We start from the raw sequence: 12,431 nt of genomic DNA on the forward strand, positions 1-12,431 counted from the left end.
TGAAACCATGACCAAAATTGTGTCACTTAATGGATGAAACATATATATACTAGGAATACCCTAGACATGTCTGGGAACGCCCACAAAATGTTAAACGGCTGGCATGCCAGTGGGGTAAAACCACCCATATATCTCATGGGCTGACTCACCAAAAGACGGTGCTGCGGCTCTAAACTACATGTTTGGGGGTTCTAGAGCAGAACACAAGACGTCTGCTCAGATGTGCGTTTACTGCGATGGTTAAATCCCCGATCGGGTCTGCCTGGGCTGGGCTATCAGCTAAATTCTAACTTTGCTGAATGGATAGAACGGGGGTTTTTACCCCACCCTGACCACGCCCCCAGCCAGGCTGAGCCAGCTACACCAGCGTCTATGACGAGACGTGGCCTCAACCTATACACACGCACGCACATACACACACACACACACACACACACACACACACACACACACACACACACACACACACACACACACACACACACAGGAACCACGTGACCGTCATGTGACCTGCAGCGTTTTTGACCCGCGCAGAGCAGATCTTTTTCTCCCCACCCGATTTACGCCAAGTCCCGCCCTATCTTTCAGGAATGGGGAGTGATGATTGGTTTGGTTTAGGCACGAAGGGTTAGGGCGATTGGCTCTGGGGTAAAAATATCGGGGTAAGCCAATCAGAGGCAGAGTAGGGCAGAACTTGGCGCGTGACGCAGCTCTTTCCATCGAGTACTAGCCAATCAGAGGCAGAGTAGGGCGGCCTTAAAGCTCCCGCGCGAGACAGCCGAGGAAGTAACCGCGTCACCTCGCCACACAGTCACACTCACCAGGCTCTACCGAGGAAGAAAGAAGCTCATTTTCAACAAGCAGGAACCATGGTGAGTCGGCAGATTTACAGTAAACTCAGTTATAACACCTAGGCGGTTACATGTCTCGACTAAGACAAATTCCTCGTCTGTAATTTGCATTTTGTGGCAATAATAGTCATTGTGATTCTGATGTAAACCCGCCATGGCTGCTAGAAGATTCCGCGCGATTTTGTAACTGTCAACCATACGTACGTCTTGCTTACATGTTCGACGTACAAACGTTAGAAACATGTCGGATAACGTTTACAAAGACTGGGCAAATTAAAAGTTGGCTATTTGTGCCGTAAAATGAGCATTTTCGTTCGTTTCTCTTTGCCCCACAGTCTTCAAAATGGACTCCTACACACGGCCTTCTGCTGGTGCGGTGCCCGCTTTCTGTACAATAAGGCGCAGTCATCGTTACTCTGCAGTCAAGTACAAGTCGTTTTTCATCCAAATTGGATCCAAATTTGGCGTGATGGCAAAAACTAAGACAAGTTAAATACGGTAACAAGGCTTAGCCTATGGCGGGGTAACGTTAACCAGTTAACTTACAGGCTAGGGGTGTGGTCTTTATAGCCTGATGTTCAGACTTCACCGTCAACTCATAAACTCATTTCCCCTTCCATGACTGTGGCGCGGGCGTGGCTTCGAAGGTATGGAGCCACGCTAGTCTAATCATTATTATAATTTATCAGGAAACTGATAAAATAAAATGCAGCCCCCCCCCATACCAGGACAATAGACCCTTCTCACGGGGGCCATTTTCTGTCGAAAAGGCAGGGTAAACACAGGTGCAAGCAAAACACTAATGAGGGTTTCCAACTTACATGATTGGAATTGGGAAACCCTCATTAGTGTTTTGCTTGCACCTGTTTATTCTGCCTTTTCGACATGAAAAGGGTATATACAGACACAAGGCACAATAGACCCTTTTCACAGGGGGCATTGTGTCGAAAAGGCAGGGTAAAAGGTGCAAGAAAAATGGTAATGAGGTTGAAACCCTCACTAGTGTTTTGCTTGCACCTGTGTTTACCCTCCCTTTGCGACACAGAATGGCCCCTGTGAAAAGGGTCTATTGTGTTTTAGGCCGAGTCGTTTCATGTCGCATCTGGGTCAGTGAGTGCAGTGCACTTGATGCACAGCAGGCGGGGGAGCTGTCTGCACTGAAATGGATGCTTTCCATTGCACCTTAATAGCGCAGAACTAGCTTGTTGGCCTAAAGCAGATACTTGATTAACAAAGTACAAATAATTCACAGGAATTTGAAGTCAAGACACTTTTGTATATCAAGAGAATAATTTGATGTGTGTGTGTGTGGTCACCCTCTGTCTGCAGCGTGAGTGTATCTCAATGCACGTCGGCCAGGCCGGCGTCCAGATGGGCAATGCCTGCTGGGAGCTGTACTGCCTGGAGCACGGCATCCAGCCGGACGGGCAGATGCCCAGCGCCAAGACCGCCGGAGGGTCCGACGACTCCTTCAACACCTTCTTCAGCGAGACCGGAGCCGGCAAACACGTTCCCAGAGCCGTCTTTGTGGACTTGGAGCCGACAGTCATAGGTAAAGGCAGGGTTTTCTTAAACCAGTGATGATGAACCAGTGTCATAATGTAGTGTAGATTGAAGGGGACTTGGTGTTTTCTCCAGCGCCGGTTAGAACGGGAATAATTAACTTGTGAAAACGCCGCATCAGAAGCCTTTCAATGTATGTTTCAATGTAGTAGACTAATTGTTCCACACATTTCTAGTATTTCTCTTATGTATGACATAAGTCAACACGGTGTACAGAGAAAAATGTTGACTACTAAAATTGATTGAGGCTAAAATCTGAAATTAGACTTTACTGTAACGGTTTTCCTTGTGTTGTTTCCTTGTGTTCTTCACAGATGAAGTCCGGACGGGTACCTACCGCCATCTTTTCCACCCGGAACAGATGATCACTGGAAAGGAAGACGCAGCCAACAACTACGCCAGAGGTCACTACACCATCGGCAAGGAGGTCATCGACCTGGTTCTGGACAGGATTCGTAAACTGGTAAGCAACAAACGGCTGTAGGTTCATCTGTAAGACTGGCCAGTGTTCCTACGAAGACCTGGAAAACCAAATAAATTAAAATATTCCAGTTGGGCTTTTTTTCTTTTAGTTTTTCTCCACAATTGCACGTGGCTAATTTCCCCTGCAGATCTGGGGAGGGTTGTAGACTGGCACATTCAGCCACTTCTTTTCACTTGACAGCGAGAGGTTTCACCGGCAGGGAGGATCACGCTACCCCCCCCCCCCCCCCCCTCCCCCAAAAAGTTAAAGAGAATGTTTAAATGAGGGGAAATGTATAGGATTGATGTCTCCAGACTAGGGGTGTCAAAATTAATTGTTTAATCGATGCGGGCGTGTCAATCAAATCATTGACGGATGAATCGTTTAGTTCTAAATTTCTGTTGACATTCAGATTTTTAAAGCACTTTCTAAGTAAAAAAGACTTGATATTTATCGGAGTGCTTGTCTGAATTGATCAAAGTACGGTAGCCATGTGCAGTTATAATATAGAGAATTGAGGGCGTGATACTTGGAGCTGCAATACTTGGCTGAGCTGTATCGTGATGCATCGTGGAATCGAATCATTGAGGGATGAATCGTAATCGACTCGTGAGGCCAGTGAAGATTCACAGCCCTAACATGCCTGTTACTAACATGTGTTTTCTGTGATCAAATTGCAATCTGATCAGAGAGAACGCATCTTAGTGCCAGGTGTAAATGGCCTCAATCATTTGTGTCCAGTGTCCATCCGATTTTACAAAAGATAAGCATATTTGATATTAGGATGGGTTTTAGTTTTGGATCAAATAAAATACATTTTGTTCAGATTTTACAATAACTCATAAAGGTCCACGATGCTGTGAAACCGTGGTATTTTTGTCCAAGGTCATCAAACTCATATGGCTGCATCCCTACTCCCAACTTGATACTGTAATCTACTGTAGCAAGAGAGAAAAGGAAAAACAATATAGATTACTCATCTAGCGGTTTTAGTGAAACAAGTATTACATGAGACCTTGATATTTTTGAATTGCTAAATGTCAGTTTCATGAATTGTTTCATGCAATTTGCAACTAGTTGCGTGAAGGTTTCACAGTGTAAAGCCAGCCTTATGAACTGACCATGTTATTCAATTATTGTAATCTGTTAATGGTGACATTTTAAATTTAGAATGCCTTACTCAGGTTTTTATCTATATGCAGAGAAAATGTTTAGTCATGGAAATTTGGTTTAAAGTCATCATTGGTGAAAAAATGTTTATGAACCCTTTATTTATATTTGTTCCTTCTCCCTTCAGGCTGACCAGTGCACCGGGCTCCAGGGTTTCCTCATCTTCCACTCCTTTGGAGGAGGAACGGGCTCTGGCTTCACCTCCCTGCTGATGGAGCGTCTCTCCGTCGACTACGGGAAGAAGTCCAAGCTTGAGTTTGCGGTGTACCCAGCTCCCCAGGTGTCCACGGCGGTGGTGGAGCCATACAACTCCATCCTGACCACCCACACCACCCTGGAGCACTCCGACTGTGCCTTCATGGTGGACAACGAGGCCATCTACGACATCTGCCGCAGGAACCTGGACATCGAGCGCCCCAGCTACACCAACCTCAACAGGCTGATCAGCCAGGTCGTGTCCTCCATCACCGCCTCCCTGCGCTTCGACGGCGCCTTGAACGTGGACCTGACCGAGTTCCAGACCAACCTGGTGCCCTACCCGCGTATCCACTTCCCCCTGGCCACCTACGCCCCGGTCATCTCCGCGGAGAAGGCCTATCACGAGCAGCTTTCCGTGGCCGACATCACCAACGCCTGCTTTGAGCCCAACAACCAGATGGTGAAATGCGACCCTCGTCACGGCAAGTACATGGCCTGCTGCCTCCTGTACCGCGGCGACGTGGTGCCCAAAGACGTCAACTCCGCCATCGCCACCATCAAGACCAAACGCACCATCCAGTTTGTCGACTGGTGTCCCACAGGCTTCAAGGTGGGCATCAACTACCAGCCGCCCACCGTGGTCCCCGGAGGAGACCTGGCCAAGGTGCAGAGGGCCGTGTGCATGCTGAGCAACACCACAGCCATCGCCGAGGCCTGGGCCCGTCTGGACCACAAGTTCGACCTGATGTACGCCAAGAGGGCCTTCGTCCACTGGTACGTCGGGGAGGGAATGGAGGAGGGCGAGTTCTCCGAGGCCAGAGAAGACATGGCCGCCCTGGAGAAGGATTACGAAGAGGTGGGAACCGACAGTGTCGGCGACGACGAAGAGGGAGAGGAGTACTAGGGCCGTTCAAAACATCTCCAGCTTGCTTTCGCTCGAGCACAATCTGAACTCATGTGACAGTGGGGTCATTCCAGTTCTAAAGAAAAAAAAAAGTGGGCACTTTAATCCAGAGATGCAAACTAGTGACTGTCACCCCTTTTGATCCCAAAACTGGGCACTTAAGTGAATGGCTGAGTGTTGTTGTGTTTTTGTTTGCCGTGATATCTTTGTCACCTTTTTTCGCTCTCCACGAGTTTGTGTCCCTGTTAATAAAATAACATAATTAAAGCTACTTGTCATGTGTTTCTTGGTCAGTGTACCAACAGGTAACCAAAGGTGACTTATTTTGCCTCTGGACAAACATGCATGTCGGCTGCTCTCTTGTTGACAACCGGACTCTAGGTAACGGTCTTAAGTCACACCCATCTTAAGTCTTGTTTTCATAGGAGTTGCTATGCAGGTGAGGAAAAGTGTTTTTGTGTGGGACGGCTAGGTATTTCAACGTATGGAGAAAGTAAATTTAGCTTGTGGGTTTGGCATCTGAAATTGAAACATCACCGTCTGCCCCAGTGGGAAAATCATACAAACCAGGTGATATTGACATGGTCAAAGATGTGACACTGAAAACAATAAAATGCCTAGAAACATCTACGATATTAAATGCATGTAGGAACTTGTAAATATATGGCCATTTCATTTATACTGCTGGGGTTCCAAATTTTCTCAAAATGCAAGTCAAGTTTTCCCACTCTACACATGTCTAATGCACCGCAAGGAATGAGTGGAAGTAGCATGGTTCCTCAGGGGGAACGTGTGGGGATTATGCTTGAATCCATCAAATATGGTGTTCTATCGGGAGTGTTTATTTGTGTTCAGCAGGACAATCTTCACAAACATGAATCACTTTTGAAACGTAAACGTGATTTTCAGAAAACGCAAACAAACTTTAAATCCGACTTTATTTTATGCATTTAAGCAAAATCAATCGGTTTTCCCTTGAGGGTCAAACAACATGTGCAGGACTTCTGCCTTCCAACTACAAAAATGCATCATCCCTGCAGGACAGAAGTCAAATTGACTTCAACCTCCTTTCTGCAGTTGAACTGTCATGAGAAACCACTGTGATCTAGTGTGTACTATGGGACTGGGCTAAACCACTGATCTAGTGCAGGGGTGCTCAACCTTTTGTAACTTTAGGCCCACTTCTGATTGTTAAAACAGTTCTGAGGACCACCTTCCCAGATAAATGAAAGCTGGAGGAAAAAAAGTGATTGAAATTATGCATTTTAATTGGCAGTTTCTGATCTATATCATTCGTGAGCACATTTAGATATAAAAAATAAATAACTCATCACACTATTTTATTTTTATTAATATATTTGGCAATACCACTGCCTCCGTGGCCCACTACAAGGTACTCTGAGGCCCACCAGTGGGCCACGGCTCAGTGGTTGAGAATAGCTGATCTGAATAGCTGATCTAGTGTGTATGGGACCGGGCTAAACCACCGTGATCTAGTGTGTACTATGGGACCGGGCTAAACCACTGTGATCTAGTGTGTACTATGGGACCGGGCTAAACCACTGTGGCTAGTTTTGGAACAGCTGTGACCCTTTATGCCCAGACATGTTTCTAGGGTTGAGATATGTGGCTCATGCCCTTTAACCCTAACATACATGTGTTTGATGGTCAGGGGAAACCCACACGAACACGGGATGAACATGAAAGCTCCACACAGGACCTTGGACAGACCAGGGTTGGAACCCACAACCTTGCTGTGAGTATAGTGCTAACTAACCACTGAGCCACCATGCTGCTAATCCAAGTAGTTGGAGTGAACAGACAGAAAGATTGAGCCAACAGATCATTTATTTTTTTCACTGTATTCGTCATTTGGTCTAATTTGATTTTATTAGGGTATCCTAGTAAAAAAAAAAACTAGGCCCGCCCACTGTGCGGGCGCACGGCTCGGCTGCTGCGTGGCCTCGCCTGCTCTATTGGCATGTGTAGCGCACAATTGCTCAACTTCACATCACTGATGAAATCACTGTCACTGATGTCACAATGCCTATGATCTCATCAGCGCCTATGACATCATCAGTGATGTGATAAGATGATTTTGGTCAATAATGAAGTCACTGATGACATCATCAGTGGGACAAAAATGGAAGCAGACAGACAGATATTGCCACTTGCTCACTTTTAATGGATTCAATTTAGCGTTGACGTTCTACCACCATTTCTACTAGAAAATGTCCATTTTCGAATATTTATAGATATAAGATATCAATATTGCATTTTTATTGAATCATTTATTATTTTGGCAAAATATTTTATGCCCAAATGATAATGTAAATATTGCAAAACAACCCTGTTTAAAAACCTGTAGTGTTTTTGACTCTGTGCTATGGGTACAGTTAGTAGGTGGCTCTGAGGGTGAGGCCTTCTCCATAAACCCATGACCAAAATAATCATGCAGTCAGTCAGTTTGTTACTTCTGGATGCAATTATAGTGAAAATCAATTAGTCCCCCCCCCCCCCCTTTTTTTTTGTTGTTGCTGGGGACCCCCTCAAGGGGACCCCAGGGGGTCCTTGGACCCCACTTTGAGAACCACTAAATTAGGCTACTGCTCCCAGTGTGAGTCATATTAGGGTTATTACAGTGAGTAATAAAGTAAGGTTTATTTACTTTTGAAACGAGCAACAAGCACCAGCCACTGCCTGAGGCTCAGCTTAGTAGAGCCACTGATTAGGCTGATAAGATTTGTAGGTGGGTGCTATATCTCTACTGTACTGTAGGTGGCTCTGAGCTGGGTGCTTCTTAATGCTCTCCTCTGATTGGCTACACGCTTAAGACACAAAGTCCTATGCGGGGTATCGCAGAGGCAGAGGAGTCACTGTGGTTTCACTACTCACACACACACACACACACACAGAGAGGCTGCACGACGACCAAGGAGATTCACACAGGTATGTAACTGTCTGCTAATAATGCTGCTTCAGCTGTCACTTGACTCCTGTAACCTCACTCACCTGCTGCTTCTGTGTCGAATAGAGCTCAGTCATGTTTAATGACACATCATGTAAACGATCAACCCCCATGGTGTGCTGAGACAAACTTCTTTTCTCCACAAACTTCAACAAAAATAGAAATTTTCAACAGTAAAAGACGTGGTGAATATTTCCATAGGCTACTAAAGTTTCAGGTCACTTCTGTTGGAAAAAGAATAGCATAAAATGCATGCAAGATTTTTGGAACCATATTTTTCTTTGTATTGATAATGTGATTTTTTTTTAAATATTATTATTTATTTATTTTTGTAGAGACCATGCAATCTGAGCATATACTACTGAACTAGTTCCCTGGGGAATCTAAAGCCAGTGGAGTGAAAGCAGGCTACTGATTTTATATTGTTGCACACGTCACCTCATATGTAGCCTACTAAAAAGTGTAGTAAAACCTGGGCTGGTCTTCCTTTAGAGCCATAATCTAAACAGAGCTGCCACTGTGTCACCAGAGATTAGTCTTCTCTGGAGCGTTTTAAACAGTCCAGTGAAAGTTCTTGGCCTCTGTTCAAGCTGTGACCTCCCGGGATCATCTAAAGCTCAACCTGCCTTTACTTTGTGTGTCGGTTGCCTGTTGATACGTGTATATGAACACTTGCTATGATTTATGAACAACATGCCTTATCATAAAGCAAGCGTTCATATAGATAACCTATCTCTATCATATATATAACACTTTATGATAAGACATTTATCATAGTTGTTTTTCCATGCTTGGGTCCTCTCTTCTTAGATGATGTTTCACCAGGGACAGTGTGCAGCGGTTAATGGCTAACCAGTGTCTTACTAAAGAAAATATTACCGGTACTAGTCTAAGCTAAAGTCACTCCAACACCACGCACAACAGCAGGGTAACACACATCGCTTATATATGACACCAGAGTGATCATCTAAAGGAGTACGAAATCAAAATACGTATTTGAGTGAAATCGGATGACAAAGAAAAAAATCACTGGCTTTGGAATGCTCTGTTGGTGGCGCTATTTTGTATTTTGTAATTTTCCCCCCCCATCATCTCCAGGCTACAGCAGGTGCTCGCGTATTTGCATGATGAGATCCACCCAGATTGTGTCCGGTTAAAAAGACAATAAAACGCTATCTTGAACTTAGTGTGGCTATTCAAATGTAACACATGGCATTGCATGCAGCACGGCGATGGACGGGTACTTTTACATATCTGCCTGCCTGCAGGGATAGCAGGGGCTTTACATTTGGGATGACAGGACAAAGCAGTGAACAGGAGTGCTATTGTGCCTTCTTTGCCCTACCTAGCACCCCCCCCCCCCCCCCCCGCTCAGGTGTTGAAACCATTCCAAATGTGCATTTCTTTTCACTAGGATCACACAGCAATTCCTTTATCCTCCCAGCTCCATTTCCACTATTTCAGTTGAATTGTAGCGATAGAGATTCACATAAGCAAATGTCTAAATCTCCCAATTTGAATAACAAATAGTCCTTCATTCTGTATGGTGCACATACTGTAGGATAATATGTACCGTTAGGACAGGCATGTCCAAAGTCCGGCCCGGGGGCCAATTGCGGCCCCGCGGACTGATTTTAAGTGGCCCTCGGCTTGTCTCTCAAAATATACTATATGTGGCCCTCCAGAGTCCACACAGTATTGGTTAATCAAGCAAGTTCAATTTGCATTTTTTCCATTCACCTAACAATGACATCACTATCATACAGTTTGTACAAGCACCAAGTAGGAACAGCACAGACAGAACTAATGTTTTCAGATGGTAAACAAGATCCTTAGAGTAGAATTGTATTTTATGTCTGTTTTCTTTTTTTAAATAAGCGATATGACGCGAGAAGCACCTGCCCCCCCCGGGATTTTCACATGATCTAATCTGGCCCCCATTCAAAAAAGTTTGGACACCCCCTGCGTTAGGAGGACGCTTGAATCCAAAATGCCTATAGGATACGTTACTATTTGAGTCAAATCAAACCCCAAGATTTTAGTGCCGCGCTTAATCCACTTCCCTGCATGACCATCTATCCCTTAGCTGCTGCTTTTCCCAACGCTGGCTTAGCTTGAGCCTGCAGGTCTCCAGCACGGTTACAGTAGGAGCACATGGTTCAACAGGATATCATATAGCTATAGGGGGGAGATCACTGGTGCTGTCTTCCACTCATTCTGAAATGGATCCTGTTCAGGAAGATTAGGAGTGGCGTGCGCTGTAATCTGAGTCACATGGAGTAAGAGGACTAGTTAGATATCTCTCACTAAACACCTGAGCAAGCCATGATACCCTCCTCCTGTCCTGACAGAGCCAGGCTCTCTCAAGCCATGATACCCTCCTCCTGCACTCACACATGAGACGCACCCCCCCCCCCACAGGGTTTCACTGGTCTCTGCCTCTGGATGCTGCTGTGTTGTCTTTCCTCTGTGCCACACTGACACACTTCAGGAGCACAACTTGAATCCTAACTGTAACTCACCTTTGACCCCTCTTTTTTTTTTTTTTTACAGAGTGAGCGAGGATCTGTGCTCGTGACCTCGCGTTATCAGGGTCAGGCACTCGGCACTAAGATGCCCCAAAGTGACACGTGGCCACCAGGTGGCACCGGACTCGAGACGATGACCAGCATGGACAGCGCCGGCAGCTGTGACAGCGTGGTCAGTGCTAACTCCGGCTTTGTAAGTTTTGTTTTTTTAATTATTATTATTGTTTTTTGGGGGTGTTTTGCCTTTGTATTAGATAGGACAGTAGGCAGACAGGAAAGGGGGGGGGAGAGGGGATGGCAAAGGACCACAGGTTCGAACCTGGGTCGGCCGCGCGATGGACCGAGCCTCCCTGGTACGTGTGCTACCAGGTGAGAACACGCTGGCTTTGTAAGTTGATGGGACTTTTAGTCTTAGTGGTTCATAAAATGACATGAAATATGACCTGTAATCTGTGACTTCAATCAACAGGTGAATAGTGGTGTCCTACATAATATGCACCAACATAGATAAGAACCAAGCAGTTTGTCTGGTTTAATAGTTTCAGGGTTACTATGCAAGTATGGAAAAGTATGGAATTTGATTTCAGTATTTTCCAGGTCTGGAAAAGGATGGAAAAAGGAAAACAGTGTATGGAAAAAATATGTGTGTTTCCAGACTATTGTCTATTGTGACCATCTGACTATACATACCGTACAGTTGAATTTTAAAACCATTGAGTTACATAATAAACTTCTAGCTGTATTTCTGGGCTGTCTGGAGGTGACCTCACAGTGGTCCAGTGGTCTCGAACATGATACGGTTTAAGTAGGTTCAAATGGACACTAGGGAGAAGGGTGGCTCGAACCCCCGACCCATACAGTACCATAACCCCAACCAAGTTCCTTTTGTTGCTTAATCCTAACCGTTGTTTATAGGGCTCAGAGCAATAACTCAATATTATCGTTTATCATCTTTCAGTGGAATCATATCATGATGAAGATATTTTAATATCGTGACACATTGCTGATGTTTAAATTGATGATGAAAAGCAAATCTTCCATATCGCCCACCCCTACATCTTACATGTGCCTTTGACTACAACTGAACATATATATATATATATATATATGCCTACTCACTTTATTTATATATATATATTGTGTATCACCGTTCAGCCTAAACATACAGATGATTTTTCATCCATAATATTGCCCACCCACATAAACATATGGATGTGGTGCAGAAGGTTGTTGGTTCAATCCTTGCATCCGACTCTGGCTTCAGAAATGTTCACATGATTAGATGCCAGCGGTGATGCTTCTTTATCATCAGTAGTTTGAACTGATTGTGTTGCATGTTTGTTTTTCTGTGCTCTTGATGAGACGTGATATTGTTAGTCGCTTTGGACAAAAGCGTCTGTGCTAAATGACAATGTAATGTATAATGTAATAGACGGTATCACTGGAATTCTGTTTCTAGGGAACAGTTAAAAAGTGATCTTATTTCCGGTCAGTTATTGTATTAGCAAACACACCGGAAAGGAAACCGCAGGAAACAAATACACTACCACAGGAAACAAATACACTACCACAGGAAACAAATACACTACCACAGGAAACAAATACACTACCACAGGAAACAAATACACTACCACAGGAAACAAATACACTACCACAGGAAACAAATACACTACCACAGGAAACAAATACACTACCACAGGAAACAAATACACTACCACAGGAGACAAACACACAACCACAGGAAACAAACACACAACCACAGGAAACAAACACACTACCACAGGAG

The 12,431-nt window shown here is 44.8% G+C and overlaps 2 protein-coding genes across 2 annotated transcripts in view; both read left to right on the forward strand.

The window, feature by feature from the left end:
- Positions 1-786: 786 nt before the first annotated feature.
- On the forward strand, positions 787-5,311 carry LOC310799316 (tubulin alpha chain-like). Its single transcript, XM_083661914.1, has 4 exons — positions 787-872; positions 2,181-2,403; positions 2,729-2,877; positions 4,175-5,311. Exons 1-4 carry the CDS (start codon positions 870-872, stop codon positions 5,147-5,149), a joined length of 1,350 nt encoding a protein of 449 aa, XP_083518040.1. The 5' UTR covers positions 787-869; the 3' UTR covers positions 5,150-5,311.
- Positions 5,312-10,730: 5,419 nt separating this feature from the next.
- The window catches only part of LOC310799038 (specifically androgen-regulated gene protein), a gene marked incomplete at both ends in the record, with an annotated part of 5,225 nt that continues 3,524 nt past the window's right edge, over positions 10,731-12,431 (forward strand). Inside the window, one exon of the mRNA XM_083661606.1 lies at positions 10,731-10,838. Within this exon, the coding sequence (XP_083517732.1) occupies positions 10,731-10,838 (108 nt within the window). The remainder of the gene's footprint in view (positions 10,839-12,431) is intronic.

Source organism: Poromitra crassiceps (genome assembly GCF_964638095.1).
Source record: "Poromitra crassiceps genome assembly, chromosome: 27".
Taxonomy (NCBI): Eukaryota; Metazoa; Chordata; class Actinopteri; order Beryciformes; family Melamphaidae; genus Poromitra; species Poromitra crassiceps.

Bases quoted from the DNA above. Each gene is read 5' to 3' on its own strand.
- LOC310799316 (XM_083661914.1), top strand. The intron at 2,404-2,728 runs GTAAAGGCAGGG...TGTTCTTCACAG, and splicing joins CTTGGAGCCGACAGTCATAG to ATGAAGTCCGGACGGGTACC. The intron at 2,878-4,174 runs GTAAGCAACAAA...TTCTCCCTTCAG, and splicing joins TGGACAGGATTCGTAAACTG to GCTGACCAGTGCACCGGGCT.